Consider the following 18,956-nt stretch of genomic DNA (forward strand, 5'->3'; position numbering starts at 1 on the left):
TAACAATTTCTCGAACAAAGCTAGGGTGCACGGGGGAAAGTAAAGAAATAGGCCGGTGGAATTAGAGTAATAGTATTTTCAAATAAGCTGAGGGCTCAAAATATGGACTACGCACCTGTATGTGTGTTTTTTATAAAATTATTTACCCGACAATTTCACATGTACCAATGTTCAACATTACGGTGACCTTAACCGTAATCCGAAAAGAATTACTATGTCAAGGACCGTAACTGAAACCCATACCGTTGATTAGTCGCCTCTTACGACATGCAGTGTCTCTGCAGTAGGGGTATTCTTTCCCGCCCCTACACGGGTATCTAACTTACTGAGTGATGAAATACGCAGGTGCTTTACATGCTAATATAATTTTATTTTTTACTGAGGAATTATTGCTACGGATGTATGGACCGCTTAAAAAAAGAGGTCCGTGTACTGATGTTCTTTTTATTATTATTTGTTAATAGTTAATTTGCCGCTCTATATTAATTATTAATATATTCGTTGTAGCTAAGTTCACGTGGGTACATCCATGTGACGTGCATGTCAACTTTAAATGTCAGATGTGCACTACATACAAATACAAGATATTTACCTTTAACTGTAACCAGAATTAGAAGTTGGAGGTGTATTTTGAATTTCTTGTATTATTGTTTCATGATTTTTTTAACAGCGCACTTCAGATAATAATGGCGCAAGTTCCACTGGTGTCGACTGATCCGATCGAAGTTCTAACAAACAAATACTTAATCGAGGAACCTTGCGTTAATAAATACTGGGGTCCAGGTCTCGGCGCTGGGTTTATGTTTGCGTTAGCCTGTGGGTCGAATTGGTTTATAAGACGACCAATGCTTTCTGGTAATTTAATCACATAACCTAGTAATTATGTAACTATTACATTTTAGGCATTCAAAAACATGTCGTGTTTACCATTCTGGGTGGCTTTTTAGGTAAATACATAGATAGTAATCGTAGCGAGTATTTGGCGGAAAGGGACGCAGTTTTGCGACATTACATTGAATTGCATCGTGACGACTTTCCAGATTTCGGTAAGTTAACGTAACATTGAAACAGATACTTGTACCGGGTGTTTTGCAGAACGGAAAAAATACTCCGAAGTATTTGAACCTTGGGTACCTATTCGTTAAAGGAGAATTTATTAGTAGTATGTAATTAAATGCGGAATATTAAAAAACAGTTTATTAATAACAAAAAAATATGCTGTACAACTTTTCCTGTTCACTTTATTGTTGTTGATTGTGAGATCGAGCATTTGTTTTGCTACATTTCTGTATACCTAGGTCTACTGGCCAGATTTTCGATTATACTTGAATGTAGTTATCGGAGTTGTATTTTATTTGCTGCCGTTATCTGGCACGTAATTATCTCTCCCAACGATACCTGAACCTTCAGCATCACCAATCCACGGATATTTACTCGGACAGTCCACACATGTCTCTAAGTAGCGTGTGTCTGTGAAATTTTGGTTGTCTGGTTTGAAACTGAGGGCACATTTATTGGGACTTAAACAGGGGGTCTTGGGAATGTTTCCATTTTTCTTTTTGCAATCCCACGCCTCGAACTTGTTGAGCTCAGTTAACGGTTTAGGATCTGTAATCCACGTTAGCGCTTGGGTTGCGGTAACGAACCATACATCTGGTCTAAAATTTAACAACAGATTAAGATTAACGTTAGCTCACTACTAACAAAGTCTGCGTCCAATTCACAAATTTATGCAAGCCGTCCTCTAGAGCTTTGATGGAAAACCAATTAGTATGGAAGGGCATCATGTAGGGTGCCTTATTTTGATCATAATGCCTACTAAAGTCCTCTTGAAGCCACTCAAATACCTCATTTGCATCGTGATTATGCAACACACATTGATCGAGATATGGGCAGTGGCCACCTTCAAAGGTCTCGACGTAATGTGAATTTAGTGGAATCTCCCAGATACCTAAAAGTTAGATAAAGAAAATGTTCACTTGTCTATTAGGTATTTTACCAGGGAATGATTTTGTAGGACACGTCCCAGATTTGCATTCATGAGGAATTTTATAATCCAACGTGTAAGGCCACACTGGAATCGGTGAGACAGGTACGCCGACAGAACTATCATACAGGTAACCGAAGTCCTCCAAAACCTACAATTGTAAATGCAATAAACGAACATTAATTGTGAATCACAATACCATGTACTGAGTGTTGCGTCCCGGTTTTAAAAAGGGCGCTCTCATTCCCACAACTTCGTTCTTGGAAATGTTTGCGAAGTGCTTTAGAATTTCGCGCATTCCTATCATTTCACCTACCCACTCCTCGTAGCCTTTGTCTTGCAAGCCGGTTTGCAATCTTTAAAACAAAAACGTTTCGCAGAAATGTCGAAAAGCCGAAATGTTACTTACGAAATTGTCTCTGTTCCTATTTCATGTGAACTACTAGCCAACTCTTGTATCATCTGGTAATTGCTGTATTCGTGGGCTACGTAAAAGGTTCCCTTAATGGGACATCCATTGGGATTGGTGTATTTTTTGAATAATTTCTTGTAGTAGTGGTAGTTATTCAAATTAACTGCACCATCGAATGTAAGTAAGATCATTTGTGGAATCTAGAATATGTACCATACATATTACTTTTGATAAGTATATATTCAGGGTGACGGAAAGTGTAGACATCCATTTAAGGCTACACATATCTGATTCTCAGGGGCTATTCTTTTTGGCCCCATCTTAGTAGACTTTCCCAGTAGATTTCCACCAGGAGAAGGCGTCTAGCTTATAATTTTAAGTTCAGTCACGCCACTTTACGGTTGTGGCAACAAATTACTGCATCGGGCCAATAGGGTATATTTGCATGTCATTTATACGAATCGACGTGCGGTTTCGGGATAACTCGAAACTTAAGCTTTTAGCTCATAAGCAAAATTCGAGGCGAAATTGAGTTTTTCGTTATATTTTTTTAAGGACACTACCCAGACAGGTAAGTACGTTCAATGGAGAACATTTACCTCGAAATATTATCCATCCAATGCATCAATCGCATGCGGCTCGCCGTTGTAAAACCTGGGGCCCGTCAGGGGCGGACTGACTCGGGGGGGGGGGGGGGGGGGGCGATTGCCACCTGGCCTGTACGTCATAATGGCCCGTTGGAAATTTATAAGTATGTGCTGTATTTAGTTTCTTGCACTATTAATAAGTTATTAACACGTTTCTCTAATTGAGGTTGATGTTAGGTTGTTAAAAAATTAAAAAATTCTGTTTTAATTGAAGTGTTTTACAATGAATTTACCATTTTTTATCGTAGCATGAAAGTGATGAAATACAATGATAGGCGACGCGCATCGTTTGGATTGTATATTTTGTTACTTTTAATTATCAGCTGCAATTTAAAAAAAACCTGTATTGTAATTGATTTCCGAAAAAGGAGTACTTTAAAATGAAGCAAAAAATGTTTTTGTGGTGCACCGCAGAGCTACCCCCCCGCCACCTTCATTACTACACTAATACTTTAATGGCCCGTAACCTATGCAATTCCACCTGGCCCGCCCCTGACTAGAAACCAATTTCGAAAGAAAATTCAAAGGGCTGTAACTTTTGAACCAGTAGCCCAATTTTGGAACTGTTTGAAATTATGGATTCTACAGGCCACATTCTATAAGAAAATTTTTTTCCGGGTCGATCTGAGATAATGTTTTTTTCGGGGCTCAAAAGAAGGCAGTGTATAACCTTCCTTTTTTACCAAAAATCGACTGCACCAAAATTTCTCGGGAAAACACTTTTTCTTATTAATTTTGGTGCGTAGAATCCAAAACAATTCGTACTTTTTCGATCGGACGTCTCAATCAAAAGTTTTAATTATCAGCTGCAATTTAAAAAAAAAAACTGTATTGTAATTGATTTCCGAAAAAGGAGTACTAAAATGAAGCAAAAAATGTTTTTGTGGTGCACCGCAGAGCTACCCCCCGCCACCTTCATTACTACACTAATACTTTAATGGCCCGTAACCTATGCAATTCCACCTGGCCCGTAAGTACCCAGTCCGCCCCTGCGGCCCGTCACGATGTATGTAAATTATAAAATTTAATTGTACCCTGTGTCCGATTTTGGTTGAGACGTCCTGCAGTGTATCTCAGATGTTTTTAAAGAATCTCGCGGTTTTCGTGCCCCTTTGCCATTTTTTTTTGTGAAACGTATAATACCACAAACAGAACCAATCTAGCAACGTTTCTTTCTGAGATACAGGGTGAAAACAAAAAGTTTCTGAAATTTGACTGAAAATCAATCAAAACTTTATTTTACTTTTGTGTTATTTATTGTATCCATTGTAACTAAGGCATCCGCCGATACCAATCAATAAAAATTGCTGACGGTAGCAACACACCATTTCGAAATTTTGAAAAATTATAAAAAAATATAGTGGTAGTACATCACTGTAATCACGAAAAAGAATCCAAAAAAATTGACGTTAAAATACAGGGAGTCTATAAAAGAACTCCGGGGTTTAAAAAATTAATATTTTTTAAACTATAAAAGATAGCAAAATTTGATCAATTCCTTTGAAACAAGCAGCTCAAAGAGTTTTACTCATACGAATTGGGAATGTTTCTCTCAACAGTTGGCAGCGCTGCGGAGCGTTGACCGTGAAATGACGTAACGGCTGCGGTAGGCAGTCAGTGTCGTCTGGACTAACTAACTAACGGAGCTCACATTGAACTTTACTAAGTTGTTAAAAAATCTTGAAAATGTAAGCTTTCTAATCATGTATAAAACATGTATGTACGTTTTTTACTGTATTAAAATATTTTGTCTTAAAACCCCGGAGTTCTTTTATAGATACCCTGTACAGTGGTTGCATTTAAAGAAGATCAAGTTTCATTTTCTTGTAGGAAAATTTTCCGAGGGAATTTAGCGAAGTGAGTCTCCTTAGCGGTACAGTCGGAAGGAAATATTAATTCAAAAGGATGATTTCCAAAAACCAATTTGTTACAAAATAAATGAAAACTGTAGAATAGACGCTTTAGAATACAGGGGTCAAATTCATCTAGGGGGGGCTCTCTCTTGCAAACGATTATTCAGAGGTGAGAGGGAGATTTTTAGAAGCGAATTTATCGGGGCGACTTTGTCACAAAGAAAATAGAAAAAAGTTTGGGAGCGAATTTTACTCCCACTTCTTTATAACAAATTAAACAATAGCTTATTTTTAAGTATGTATTCAAAATAAAAATAGCGCAGACCATCCTCGTTTTTTTTATTGTTTCTGTTCGCCATGGAGGTACTCTCCAAAGTCATCGACAAGATTTACTCAAATTATATCCTCAAAGTTCTATGTACGCGGGGTTCAGCCTCCCTTCCCCAACCACCCAATGAAAAGTTTTGATTGATTTTGAAATTTTTTTAACTAAAAATTGAATAATGTATGTAATCAGCAATCTAGCCATCGACTAGATTTACTGAAATTACACCACTAGAGTTTCTTGAACGGGGGAATTTCACTCTCCCTCTTCCCATCTCCCAATGAAAATGTATTCGTTGAATGTGACAAATTTCTCACCAATAATATATAAGTATAATACACCGGGTGCATACTTTCAAACCGAGCATAGGGAATTAACATGGGAAAACAGTTTTTCGCAGATTGTTGCTCCCCAAATTAACTTAGAGGGCTCATAATGGCACCACTGGAAAGAAGATTTTTTTCTCATCTAACTAAATGCGAATTAGTTAAATTTTATTCGTATTTTCTCATTATTTTATCAAAAATTCCCAAAATAAAATGAACTCCGAAAATCATGTAGCCATGACCCGTAGATTTAGGTAAGCATCCGGAATTGTCAAATTGAAAAACTATCTCTCGTATTGTCGATATTGACGGAATAGAAGTTTGATTAAATTCCACGGAAAATAAATCTCGCACTCTGCGGTAATTATTACCGCCGTCAACAATAAACACTTTTTCCGCAATGGAATACATCGTAAGTTTTGTAGTAAGTACAAATTAAAGTTATTGACAGTTATCATAACTTGTTTTCATGACTATAGTGATTTTTTAAACCAAGTACACATTTTGACTACCTACCTAATTGTCCTAATTTCGCAAAATAATAATTAAACGTGCAACTAGACGTTAATAATTTGCATATCATAAAACGCGGAAAAAAATCTTCTTTCAAATGGTGGCATTATGAACTCTCAAAGTTAATTTGGGGAGCAACAATCTGCGAAAAACTGTTTTCCCATGTTAATTCCCTATGTTCGGTTTGAAAGTATTCACCCGGTATAATAATATGTGTGGATTTTATTTTTTGTAAAAAATTTTTAAGCAGGCCATGCAAAATAAAAATTGCGCATGTATATCTTGTTTTTTTGTTTTTTGCGAGATACCATATATGTAAATCTTATATAATGGCGTAGTAATGGCCTACCGTTTTATTTAAAAAAAAAAGTTAATTTCTTTTTACCTTGTACAGTAGGGTAGAATTCGAATATGACAGTGTAACTGAAAGGTTGACAGTGTATTATGTATATTCATCAGCTCCATCGAGGAAATTGTACCTACAGCCTTTTGAAAATCTGTGTTTATTTTTATTAACCAGCCTGCGATTGTTTTCACCGGCCAACACTAAATTTTAGAACAATATTAAGCGAATTTGGGAAGCAGAGTACGAATGAAACTGAAATTAAGTCCCACGCCACCATTATCAGACTGCAACTTGATCTAAAATAGCGACAAGGATAACCAGCTCAAGTCACCAAGCTGCATCATTAATAAAGATACCTATTATCTTTCATTATCTACGTTTTGCATAATTGCATGTGAACTAAAAGTGATTTATTTATTTATTTTTCCTCTCTTGTTCTGGGCCCTCAACAGGCTTGTGCCCAGAGTGACCCGTATAATGCTTTTTAGAGGTGCCCATGCAGAAGGTCTTAAGTTGTTCTATACTACTCCGGTATTTACCTTACGAATTAATTAGGAAAACCTAATTCGGAGTAAGCGGCAGAATGCTCGAAATTGATCTAAAGATATTCCCATCTCTGCCACAGATGAAAAATTCTTACCTGCCAAGGTTCGAACACCCGACCTTCCGGTTATGTAATCCAACACCCTACCAATGAGACACATAGTCGGCAAAGCATCTATATAAGCGCGTTTATATTGTCATATAACTTTTAATTATTGAAATTTGTATATGTGGGGATAATCATTACATTTTTAAGATAGGGTTATTTAGATTTAGGGATATTTGAATTAGTGATTAGTAGGAATTAGGTTGTTTTTTCTCTTTTTAGTTTGTTTATATAAAATTACTTTCATGTTTACGTTTAAATAAACGCATAATTCCCGTGTCGCCCAGATCATTTGCGGCTCACTTGTGCCTCAGAAAAAATCAACAATATTAATGGTCCATTTCCTCCCAACGTTGTAGCTCATTAGTAATTACGACTAATTAAAAGACCTACATCCCAGAGATAGAACAGGTTGAACTAACTCATGAAACCAAATCCAAATATGTTTGAACCTCGTACATATACAGAGGGACATGTAGCGTTTTCATGTATTGTTTTTCCCCAAGTCTATTTTTAAATGACAAAATCGCTTCTAAAGGGCGCCTAATTTTATGCAACCAAAATAACTTCTTAAAACCAATAAAGACGTGGATGGCATATTAATTCATTTGAATATTGTTGCTTTCGCTAATCAAGGGAGAGATTTTAGTGTGAGTAACCGAAACCTGATATATCATTTTCTTCAGTCTTCTAAAATGAACGCAGGATAAAAACGCTTTATCTTGGGGGACATACTTTTACAGAAAAAAAAATCAAAAATACCAACTACCCTCTCATGTGCATTAATAAATCAATTTTATTACATTTTGATCAATGTGCAGTAATAAAAAAAACCCTACCTATTTCAATTATCTAGGGGGTTGACTGAAAATAGTCGAACAGATACTGCAGTGTTTCGTGCCAGTTTGTTAGCGCATACTTGCCTCCGATGGTGTGAAGTCTCCAGGTATATTGGTACCATCTTTGGAACAGAAACATTCAGGCAAGAGGCATTCCTCCGGATTGCACTTTACTGCTAAGTCAATTGGCGGTTCGGTGGACGGTGCTGGTGCTTATAATATCAAAAGTAAGTTATAAAAAGTGATAAACATTAAGGGTATTACTTGGTATTATTGGTCCGCATCGCGCCTCATTTGGGAACGTACAAAATTTGGAGATATCGTCGAAACGTAGGCCCGAAGGACATCTGTTAAGGTAAGGGTAACCATCCACGCACTAAAAAACGTTTCTATTTCGTTCACGATCATCGCAATTCGTATTTACATTTTACCTGATAAAATCGTCTGCATGTTTGAGGATCGGCATAATTACCATTCCCCAGTCCCTCGGGACACGTAAATTCTTCATCTTTCTTTTTTACATTACTATCCGCATTCTGTGCCGCTATTGACCCTGCAAACGACAAGGTCGAAAACAATTTGAATTTTTAAGGAATTTAACGGTTTGGTGAAGGTCAAGGCAAAGAAAAGTACCTACCGCAAAAGGTTAACACGTTTAAAGCAATAGTCATATATGGCACTTTACCGCAGTTAATTGGATCGAATGCAGTTTAAGGGCCCAAAAATGGTATCCGATTTTCGTTTCCTAAATTTTGTGTTAATTACAAAAACATAATAAACAACATTAAAATCGTAGGTACTTTCCATTTCAACCTCGATCGGTGGAATGCACACCTAAAGAAACGTAATAAATAACCATATTCAAGGCCCAACTTTTTAAATATTTGTTACAATTTACACGCCCATCTTCTGGTGGAGCACCTCTGCACCTTCACAAAACATCAATGAACTTATGTAATTGTGGGCCACAATGGTTAAGTACAGAATTTCTTCTAGGTGGTCTCTTAGCAACTTTACTCAATCAATTAAAACTTTCTAAAATAGACTTTCTATTTCCGTTAATGTTGACACTTTTGGGTAATTCGGGATAAATTAAACTGGCACTTACCCAAATTAATAATGCACAAACTTAAACAATAATAGAAGATTAAACACAATCCATTAGCTTTCTTTAACGTAGCAGCCATTGTCACCGTAATCCAAACCCATCTGCCGATGGTAAATTTGCAGACCACAGACCGTCTGCATATGGTCAAGTATTACTTTCTTGCACTTTTCTGGCAAATGCTTCTTGGGATTACTTTCTTTAGTGGGCGGTCGTGAAATATAGCGACATAGTGTGGTAAAAAGAGGGGCCAAACTTGATTTCATTTGCGACCGGTGTATAACGGTGAGGGGGACTTTTTCGTGACCTCAACAAAAAGTCAAACTATTAGTATTTGAAGACTTACTTATTTTGCAACATTAAATTGCAAATTCATGTTAATAATAAATCACCAAGACGGTTCCTGGTAAAATATTGCAAAAGTCCAAAAGAGGTGGATTTTTAATGTTATTATCGATGATCAACAATAATGTAGGTATTCTCATAAAGATGATGTGCCCCTAATGTAATTTGTTGGGCTTGAGACCTGCACGAAGATGAGGTGGATATTGTTTTTGTATTATTCGCTCTGTAGGGCTTTATTGTTATACGTTCCCGCGTAGCTTTGCCGCCAATAATGACGTTATCTAACTTTTATGAGGTGGAGACATATGGCCCTTTTACTCATCCGTAACTTGTAGCAATTTTGAAAAAAACTAGCGCATATTGCAACGGAAAATTAAAAAAACAAAAATTAAAGAGGAGAAGGGTCCACAAATATTTGACTACGAAATTTTGCCATTTGGCGGTTGAGTAGGTAGTTACGTCAATTTTGTAAAGCTTCTTGTACCAGGTACGGTAAGTACCCACTTACCATAAAGAAGGATGAGCTCGTTGCATAATACATAATTATTGTTTGATTGCATCAATAAGCTCGCTACTTTTTGGCTACGTCTATCTATACATCGGACTCCTTTGCGGTTTTTAAGGGTACCAAGTACAGGGTGCCCATTATGTATGGAATAATAAAGTAAATATCTCAATAAATATCAAATGTATACAACATTTTGCTATATGAAAGTTGTTTAACATTTTATTTCCCATAATAAGGCAGCATTCAGTTGTTTTAATTTCAGAAAACAAATGAGCAACGAATAACAATTGAATTTTTTTAAATGGCAGTGCACCTTTTCATTAGGTTCATTTGATAGAGATTTTTTTTCTCGTTTCGATGATGTAACATACAAGAACATTTTTCAAAAAAACGTATAGTCCAATCAACAACATTAATCTAGATATACTACATAAAAAAACAAATGAACGTTTACGTTTCTTATTAAACCTTGAAGACAAAATGAAATTAGCAATAAAATGGTAACAAAAGTACCTACACATTCATTTGTTTTATTTTGATGTAGGATATCTAGATTAACGTTTTTGATCTAATTATAATACATTTTTTTTTAAAACCTCATAGATTATATTCTCAATTTCGACTAGGATTGAATTGGGGTAAAAAATGACGTCCCCCATCCCCACGTTGGAAGAAACCTCTTCTCTAAGGTAGGTACAACTCATATTTGTGCATTTATGGAATTAACTCCATCCAAAATTTGATTTAACGGGCGCGCTCACACTTTGGGAAAACATAATCTCCAATATAAAATGGATCTGCTGATCAACTTGAATAGAGTTCAAATAACCCAATTAATTTTTGCATATTTCAGTGCCCTTGTGCATAAAATATTATCAAGAGCATATTCAAGCATTTTTGATCCCTGTGTAGTTATTTCTAAAGAATTTTTGTCTCTGGCCTATCATAAAATTGCAAAGCAAGAAACTTTTGCGAAAAACATTTAATTATACATTGGTTTAGTTCCTTAAAAAATAAAGATTAAGTCGAGTTATTTAGTGTAAGTTGAAATTAATTAGTTTTTGGTTATATTTTGTGCATTTTTTTGGAAAAATATGGTATGAAGTTGTTGCAACCTGTTGTTTTAAATACCAAAATTTGTGGAAGAATTGTGCATTTTAAAAGAACATCATGCATATTTGGTGCATAATTATCACTATTTTTGTGCATATACAGTGAATTTTTTTAAAAATTGCGAACATAGGAGTTTGCATGCAATGTAATTTCCCTATGTTCGATTTAAAAAAAACACATCATCTATTGAGTAGTTCAAATGAGTAGTAGATACAATTGACAGCTGTCACATTTTTAAAAATACCGCCGTCCAATTTAATTACGAAATCGGTTAGGTTATTGCTTAGAATGTCAAGGAGGACACTTCGAACATTTATTGTAATTGTTTTTTTATATTTTCTTATTTTCTTTATTTATGTATTGAATAAATCAAATTAGTAGAATACCAGGTGCACATTGACCTACAAATAATTGAAGGTTGGTTCACAATGAATTGTGAATGTCAGCGCATTGCCATGTTAAGTCAAGTCATCGTAAGTTTAAGAAAAATATATCCTTAAAGTTGCATATGCGCCTCACATGGCTGTATTTAAAAAAATCTTTACCGAGTGCTCTTTCCATCATAAAAGACTGGTGCTATTCATATCACACAAATTGCGCGTTTTGGGAATGTTGAACCGCGCACACTTCATAGATTGATGTCGTTTTTGTTTAAAATCGAACATAGGGAAATGTACATTGCAGCAAACTCCATATGTTCGCAATTTAAAAAAACTCACTGTATATGCGCATATTTCTACACGTTGAAGTGCATATTATTCCTTGCCTTGTAAATGACCATGGTTTCATTCCATCAGTGGCGTAACTTCATTTTAGAGGCCCGTTTTCAAAAATATTTGGGGGCCCTTTCCTTATATCAACAATTTTTAAACGATGTTAATCTGTATATGTAGAAATAGTGTCTTGATTTAGCTTTGCTGATTTAGCATTTTGTAATTCAATGGTTCACAGATCCACTGTAACATTTTGCGTCACTGCGTTCAGTCAGAATCCAATTGATTTTGTTCGAACTTTAACTGTCAAGATTTGTGTGCCATAACAAAAGGTAATAATGTTCTTAATTTTATTTGTAACTCTTCGTTTTATTGTGACTATTTGTAACTAGGGGTGCGTAATCCCTGAATTTGTTTGTTATTTAATTGTTTCATTTTAAATGTTATCCTTATTTTGATTTGTTTAATATTGGCCAGTTCCTTCGATGTTTAAACTCGTTTAGTTTGATTACTGATTAGCGACTTCAATTCTTTGTGTATGAATCTGCCCTTTTTTAAATGTCTGTTAATTCGTACAGAGGTGGAGTGTTAAAATTACTCATCTCGAAATACAACTTCAGTCTAAGGTTACTATATCCAGGACCTCCAGATACCTTCTGGATTGGAGAAGGTCTCGCTAATTAACAAAGTATTTCATGTACTTTATGTAAGAGACTTCGTTATTTATTTACCCTCCGTGAACAATGATTCAGAATTTTCTTCGGACTGTAACTATAAACTGTAAAAGTAAGCATGTGCATGGCCCTTCGTTTTTTTCAATTTTTTTCAGAATGTTGTATAAACGAATTAAATTTTTGAACATTTTTTTCCGGAGCCTATTTTAAGTCGGGGCTCGTCCTCATTGCGTACCTACCTTTGATGCATTGTAGTTACGCCACTGCATTCCATAGCAACCACTTCTTGCACCTCAATGTACACAATTCACATTTAAAACCAAGCTTAGTTTGTGTTTTGTGCCGTTTCTTTCGTGTCCCTCAAATTAAACGAGTATGAATTTGGAAGAAGATATAAAATATTTAGTTGAAAAACGGGTACATCAAACTAAAGAATAACAATTTTTGTGACTTTTCGTATTTGTAGTCTGCAGTAAAACAAGGCCGCAGAGCTGCAAAACCAAACAGCCCCGAGTCGAGCGATGAATTGATTAGCAGGGCTCTTGAAAGTATGAGCATAGGATCGCCAGTTACAAGCACTCATCCTCAAAGGTCAAGCGGGTGGGCAGAGGAAAACACCGCGGCGAGGTACAAGCCATACGTGATACACATCGGGTTAATATTGTCTTCATTTTAGGAGCATACCCTTACAAGACGAGTAATTAATGTTTCACACACAATTTTCTTTTAATATTATTCTTTAAGTGAAAGATTCCGCAACGAAAATAATGTAATCGATTTCAATAACGATGTTGACATTCCAATCATACCTGATATAGACGAAATACAAGAAGATATCTTGCGACCGACCGAAATCAAACCACCCACGTGTGTAACATGTACCAAGCACGATGTTGGTGAATAATTCAACGTTTTCTAGAATTCTCATTAATCCTTCAACATACAAGGAACTGGCCAACGAGCTGACCCAAGAAAACGCTCCCAACGAGTTTTTCTACCTGAGTAAAAGTAATGACATAAATTTGTCTCTACTAACAGGATCGCTGTGCTTGGAAGAGGATGTAAAAGAAAAAGATGAGGAGTGGACTTTAGACAACTTGTTGCACGATTTTGTTTCTACATGCACTTTTGCTTCTTAAACAACTTTATTAACACTTTAAATTTCCACTGTTGATTATTTAAACCTGTATGAAATTGTAGAGCTTTTGAATTAAGTAAACGCACCTCTTAGGATGGTAAATAATTGTGTTAAAATTATCTTTCATTTATGATTTATGTGTGTTCAGTAGATTGTATGTTTACCTGAACACTAAAGTGTATTTTTTGTGATGTACAGTAAAAGATCAGAGTGCACAACATACTCTTTGGTATACTGTCAATTAGTTTAAGCATTAACTATTGGTATATATATAACAACTTTTTTTATTACCTTATAAAACTATGTTATTCTATTGACTTTTAATGGATTTCATTTTGTACTGTATCTAAACGCATCAATAAATAATCTCGACAGTCTAGGAGCTGGTGATCTTTATGAGTTATATGCAAATGCATTCCTGTTGACCCCAAAAAAATTTCACCATCAGGTAATTTTCGCCACATACATTCATCCCCAGAAAAAACGCCCTCCACAGAACAATTGTTCATTGTTGAAATGAACCTATACTTGTTGCAGGGAATATACAATATTCATGACGGCTTAATCCTTACAAACCCCTGTTTAGTACAATTGAATACTCAATTCCAGACCTTCCTGCTATTGAATAAGTAGATATGTTTTGAAATGTGCCTAATAGGTAGAGAGAGAGAGAAGGGACAATAAGACAGTATTGATTCGATAATATGCGTAACTGACGAGATAAATTACCAACAAAAGAAACATCAAATGAAAACAATTAAAGCGAAGCGAGGGAATCTAAAATCGTACTTCAGAACCCAACCATAATGATGGCGAAGTTTAGAAATAAAACTGGGAAAACGAAATTATACCTATGAACATTTTGCTACCTGAAAGCTTGTAAGGGCGTGAGGGTTTATAAAAGTTTTCTAAAGGCTTTTAGAGTTTTTGAACACTTTTATAAAAGTCTTCATGAGTCCTCAAAGGTTTATTACGTGTAGCGGCCGAAAAGTTTATCACAATTTGATTTTTTCACACTAGCATTTTACTACTGTTGACAATAAAATATTAATACTTATGTTATTTAGAAGGCTATGAAAAACAATTCGAGTCAGTCAGCCACTATTTGTTGTGGGGATGTTTTATTTTTTTAAAATTATTTTCGCTGATCATTGAATATGTAACAACTATGCTTACTTATTCAATGATCTGATATAATTCTATGTTAATACCATTCAAAAGTGATTGCCGACAAACTATAATTGTGATAAACTTTTGACCGCTACTGTAGGTACCTATACAGGGGGCGTCTTAAATTATACCTTTGCTATTTTACACATTCGGTTAAATTATTGGCAAAGTTGTGTAGTTTTGATGGATACTTATTCCGATGCCATATTTTGAAAAAAAAAATCGTTTCGTAGATAATTGGAAAAAAGTGAAAATCGCGATTTTTCAAATATTTTAGAAACAAAAGAACGCCATCGAAAAAAGTTTCAAATAAAAGTTGCAAGATTCGATGGGATAAATTTCATAACTTCATTGACATCAAATTCCGTATTTTAAATCTACGAGTAATTTTAAATAGACGCAGGGGCGGATTTAGGCAGTGGCTCTATGGGTTGCAGCCCAGGGCCCCCTTTTTCTCTCCAACGACAAACGTGTAAGGAGGAGCAGGAGACAGGGAGCAACGAACCGAGAATTAAACTATGTCACGAGGCGAAACCTTAGAGCATTTGTAGGTACATGCCATGTACGTTAGAGTTCCTTTTTAGCGCATTTCCACAAAAATAAAAAAAAAATGCGCTATTGTGGCCACTTTGTCCGTCCGTCCGTCCGGCTATCCGTCCGCTCGTTTTGCGACGCTACTAGTTCTTTATCTTAAGAGCTAATGTTCTACTTTTTTCGCTATTTGGTTCGTTATGGTGTCGAGGCTTGCACCAAGGATGGAATTTTTCTGCGTTTATTGCTAAAAAAGTTATTGTAAAAAAACCAACAAACCATTTTTTACATGTTCCATAATTTTACACTTTTGCCGTTTATTAACCATCCTAGAGATCATTTATAATTTTGTATTGTTGTCTGTCGTCTGTCTATTGGTCTGTCCGTCTGTTCCTTTGCCTGTCTGTCCCTCTATCTGTCCGTGTGAACGATAATTTTGTTTAGAAACGTCCGATCGCTTTTACATCTCCGTTAGTTATGAACTGAATTGCATGAAATTCAATATGGGCATAGCCTTAGCCATATAATACGCAATGCCAAAAGTTGAGTCGAATCGATTCAAAATTCACAGTGCCCTTTTCGCATCTCGACCATTTACAAACCGAATTGCAAACTTTTTTTCTTATAAAAGTATTTGAATGAAATTTGATACATAGGTACTTTGGAATAAAGGAAAATCAAACGCCAATTTCAAAATTTGGTTTTGCGCATGCGCAGTGCCAACTTTTTTATTTATGGAAGAATTTAAATGAAATGTGATACATAGGCACTTGGAATAAAGGAAAATTTAACGCCAGTTTCAAAATTTTGTTTTGCGCATGCGCAGTGTCAACTTTTTTATTTATGGAAGCATTTAAATGAAATTTGATACATAGGTGCTTGGAATAAAGGAAAATCTAGCGCCACTATAAAAATTTAATTTTGGCCATGCGCAGTGCCAACTTTTTTTATCTATGGAAGCATTTAAGTGAAATTTGATACTTTGGCGCTTGGAACAAAGGAAAATCTAACATTGGTTTCAAAATTTAGGTTTGCGCATGCGCAGTTCCAACTTTCTTATTTAGAAAAGCATTGAAATGAAATTCTTCTTATAAACTGAAATTGAAATAGCGTGTCAAAAATGGATTGCTCATGTGCAACGCTATCTTTCATATTTGTGGCCGGATTTTTACGATTTTAACAGAAGTTGCATCCTACAAATGGGAAATGAATGCAAGTGGAAATGCGCTTTATGTAAATCGTTTACGATTACTTTTTAACTTGTTTTAATTTAATAATTACAGTAAATTCGCGGAAATCCGAGGTTCCGTGCAATCCGAGGTCCAAAAGAAAAATAAGATACGAAGCATCGTATACGTTTTCAGTAGGGGAATTTTTTGACACTTAGCTCGCATTCGGAAACGCAAGTTTTAATGCGGCTCATAATCAAGAGCACTGATCCTTGAACTCGTAGCAGTTGATCGGAGAAGGTTTGCGCTGTTTTTTTTTCGTTCTCGTTAGACGAGGAGCAGACGGACGGACGGACGGAGGGACATTTCTTTAAAAAATTCATCTAAAGCACCTGAAAACTCGGGTAATGTGTTGAAAGTCACTCTACTGATTCTCACAGGCCTACTAGTTCTAAAAATCAGTGGTTTTTTGCCTGCCGCTGTGTACCTACAGACCGAGCTTTACTGTTTCTGTGTAAACTGTGCTATTTTAATTTTGAACCCCAATTACCTCGCATTATCAAGACTACTGTATTTCAATATTTTTCATTGTATTCATACTATAGTAAGTGCGTTTGCCTTACCTGTAATTTTAATAACTTTCTGAAAAAATAATAAAATAGAAATGAAGATGTTTGTCGATAACTCGAAATCGAGCCCGAAATTCACTAAGTATAGAGCCCCCTAGAAATATTAGCCTAGGCCCCTCTGAGGTCTCGGTCTGCCCATGAATGGACGCCATGACTATTGGATTTTTACTCAGTGTGATCATTGAAAATGGTGTGATATAGATTTTTTTTCTCTTTCCAGCCATATACTATGCGATCAATAATGAGTTACTGTCGAGTCACCCTTGGAATTTTTGTTTAGATGGTAAATCGTATACTTAACTTGAACTTCCAAAGGCGACTCGACAACAACTCATTTTTATTTTTTAATCAACCGTTAAATAAATGGGTAAATTTAAAGTTTTCATTTTCAAGCCTTTCAAACCCTAAGTTGCCCAAGTAGTTCGACGCATTGAGTACCTACTTTCCACCTTGTTTATTTGAAATTTGTATTCGGAAATTATCTAAGTGTGAACGAGCAATCAACAACAGAATAATAAACCATTCATTTCAGTAGGCGGTGGAAAGGGTTAAACTGGAACGGAAGGATTAGAAAATATAAGGAATAAGCGTTGTACTTTCCATTGAAATAAAACTTCCGACTTAACAATCGCCACAAAGGTGTTGAAATATTCATTCCCTCCAGGGGAAGGGGGGGGGGGGGGGGACGAAGCTGATCTGAAGTGAGACATTTTTTTAATTTCAAACGTATATTAGAAAGAGCTACAATCTCACAGTGATTCAAATATCTCCACTAGCAAGGGTTGACAGTTGAATTATTATGCATCAAAATTGGTAAGGGTGCAGGGATTTATACCACGATAAGTTCAAGATATTTTTTCAGAATAGAGAAAAGCAAAGAGAAAATTATATAGAGAAAGTGTAAAATTTGGTTAAAACATCTACATAGAAATTTCAGAATTCTTTGAAGCTCTCTATATCTTTTTTAATAAACATTTCACAGAACAGTAGTGTATATCAAAGTTGTGTAGAATTTTATGGTCTACAATTTCTGATAACAATATAATTTTCTAAAGTGAACAATTAAAAAGATATGATTGAAAAACTAAGAAACCAACGAAATTTTAGGGGTATTGGTGGTGGTACGGGAAAAGCACAAAGGGTGAAAGGTAGAAAACTTAGATTCTTAACCACCAGGTGACTGTTAATAACATGCAAAAGAAATTGGTATTACTTCTCATTTTGCAAGTTAAAATCCTCTATTTTATGGACTATATGCACTTGTGTCAGATTCTATTTTCTGACAAAAACTATCAATTATTTCAACGCCTACTTGATAAACATTTAAAACGGCTTTACAAATCAATTTAAATCGAGTTTTCTTTGGCACTACTGATCGGATTTGAAACATGAAATCAGTGCTCAAAGCAGAATTAACATGCGTATCGCACTGTCTAACATTGTTTGGGTTCGCCCCATTCTCACTGGTGAAGTTATGTAAATGATGTCCCCCTCAAAACCAAAAATTGACGTCTCTCGAACATTTCTGGCAAATCTATCTCTTTAAAGCGGTCACAATCGGCATTGACTGTTTTCAGTGGGTCACTCATCACTCTGCATAAATAAAAAAGACAAGATGACATTTCGGTTTATTTCTTGTTTCGGGTGTTAAAACCGCAATGCCCATTGGATCGAATTTCTACCTAATGATTTTTACTAAAAGCCCCTCTCACCTATCATCAACAAGAAACAAATCCTAAACTAGGAAATGGCAGAAAAATTGATACAGTTTCAATTTAATACAAGAGGGTTGGAGCTTTAATTGCACGTTATAGGTAGGTACATTTTCTATGATTTTTAGACTTTATATTTGCCACACACTTGCATTGTGAGATATTAACTGCACAATAGTTACTAAAGACTCGGAACAAGGGAGGTTAATACGAATGTTGGAGTGGTATAAATGGCCATTAAAATAAAGTGCG

General features: G+C 35.6%; 3 protein-coding genes across 6 annotated transcripts; 2 read left to right on the plus strand and 1 right to left on the minus strand.

The window, feature by feature from the left end:
- Nucleotides 1–431: 431 nt before the first annotated feature.
- Nucleotides 432–1,226, plus strand: LOC116169773 (NADH dehydrogenase [ubiquinone] 1 subunit C2). 3 transcript variants are annotated; one of them, XM_031485938.1, is made up of 5 exons: nucleotides 432–456; nucleotides 508–623; nucleotides 671–855; nucleotides 903–1,046; nucleotides 1,096–1,226. In XM_031485938.1, the coding sequence occupies exons 1-5, from the start codon at nucleotides 436–438 to the stop codon at nucleotides 1,143–1,145; spliced, it is 516 nt and encodes a 171-aa protein (XP_031341798.1). In that variant the 5' UTR covers nucleotides 432–435; the 3' UTR covers nucleotides 1,146–1,226. The 3 variants fall into 3 exon arrangements, with proteins under 3 accessions (XP_031341798.1, XP_031341801.1, XP_031341800.1); XM_031485941.1 differs by lacking the exon at nucleotides 432–456 and having other exon boundaries at nucleotides 527–623; nucleotides 681–855; XM_031485940.1 differs by lacking the exon at nucleotides 432–456 and having other exon boundaries at nucleotides 534–625.
- LOC116169768 lies at nucleotides 1,183–9,230 on the minus strand. 2 transcript variants are annotated; one of them, XM_031485933.1, is made up of 9 exons: nucleotides 9,006–9,230; nucleotides 8,329–8,450; nucleotides 8,162–8,273; nucleotides 7,982–8,109; nucleotides 2,397–2,599; nucleotides 2,187–2,343; nucleotides 2,000–2,138; nucleotides 1,705–1,951; nucleotides 1,183–1,658 (listed from the first exon to the last, which is right to left on the minus strand). In XM_031485933.1, the coding sequence occupies exons 1-9, from the start codon at nucleotides 9,082–9,084 to the stop codon at nucleotides 1,352–1,354; spliced, it is 1,494 nt and encodes a 497-aa protein (XP_031341793.1). In that variant the 5' UTR covers nucleotides 9,085–9,230; the 3' UTR covers nucleotides 1,183–1,351. The 2 variants fall into 2 exon arrangements, with proteins under 2 accessions (XP_031341793.1, XP_031341794.1); XM_031485934.1 differs by lacking the exon at nucleotides 9,006–9,230 and adding an exon at nucleotides 8,535–8,863.
- Nucleotides 9,231–12,611: 3,381 nt separating this feature from the next.
- LOC116168610 (intraflagellar transport protein 43 homolog A-like) lies at nucleotides 12,612–13,875 on the plus strand. The gene is made up of 5 exons (XM_031484539.1): nucleotides 12,612–12,772; nucleotides 12,822–12,982; nucleotides 13,032–13,052; nucleotides 13,100–13,222; nucleotides 13,275–13,875. Exons 1-5 carry the CDS (start codon nucleotides 12,731–12,733, stop codon nucleotides 13,492–13,494), a joined length of 567 nt encoding a protein of 188 aa, XP_031340399.1. The 5' UTR covers nucleotides 12,612–12,730; the 3' UTR covers nucleotides 13,495–13,875.
- The last annotated feature ends 5,081 nt before the right edge of the window (nucleotides 13,876–18,956 follow it).

The sequence above is a fragment of the Photinus pyralis genome, unplaced genomic scaffold (genome assembly GCF_008802855.1).
Source record: "Photinus pyralis isolate 1611_PpyrPB1 unplaced genomic scaffold, Ppyr1.3 Ppyr1.4_LG4, whole genome shotgun sequence".
NCBI classification, from domain to species: domain Eukaryota; kingdom Metazoa; phylum Arthropoda; class Insecta; order Coleoptera; family Lampyridae; genus Photinus; species Photinus pyralis.

What these genes read in the sequence shown, in the direction of transcription:
- LOC116169773 (XM_031485938.1), top strand. Translation starts at nt 436, where the DNA reads ATGTTCTTTTTATTATTATTT. An exon ending in ACCAGAATTAGAAGTTGGAG is followed by an intron (nt 624 to 670) that starts GTGTATTTTGAA and finishes TTTTTTTAACAG; the next exon opens with CGCACTTCAGATAATAATGG. An exon ending in TGACGACTTTCCAGATTTCG is followed by an intron (nt 1,047 to 1,095) that starts GTAAGTTAACGT and finishes GGTGTTTTGCAG; the next exon opens with AACGGAAAAAATACTCCGAA.
- LOC116169768 (XM_031485933.1), bottom strand. Translation starts at nt 9,084, where the DNA reads ATGGCTGCTACGTTAAAGAAAGCTAATGGATTGTGTTTAATCTTCTAT. An exon ending in TCCTACAAAATCATTCCCTG is followed by an intron (nt 1,952 to 1,999) that starts GTAAAATACCTA and finishes TCTAACTTTTAG; the next exon opens with GTATCTGGGAGATTCCACTA. An exon ending in GTGAATTGGACGCAGACTTT is followed by an intron (nt 1,659 to 1,704) that starts GTTAGTAGTGAG and finishes GTTAAATTTTAG; the next exon opens with ACCAGATGTATGGTTCGTTA.
- LOC116168610 (XM_031484539.1), top strand. Translation starts at nt 12,731, where the DNA reads ATGAATTTGGAAGAAGATATAAAATATTTAGTTGAAAAACGG. An exon ending in AATATTTAGTTGAAAAACGG is followed by an intron (nt 12,773 to 12,821) that starts GTACATCAAACT and finishes TCGTATTTGTAG; the next exon opens with TCTGCAGTAAAACAAGGCCG. An exon ending in ACCGAAATCAAACCACCCAC is followed by an intron (nt 13,223 to 13,274) that starts GTGTGTAACATG and finishes AACGTTTTCTAG; the next exon opens with AATTCTCATTAATCCTTCAA.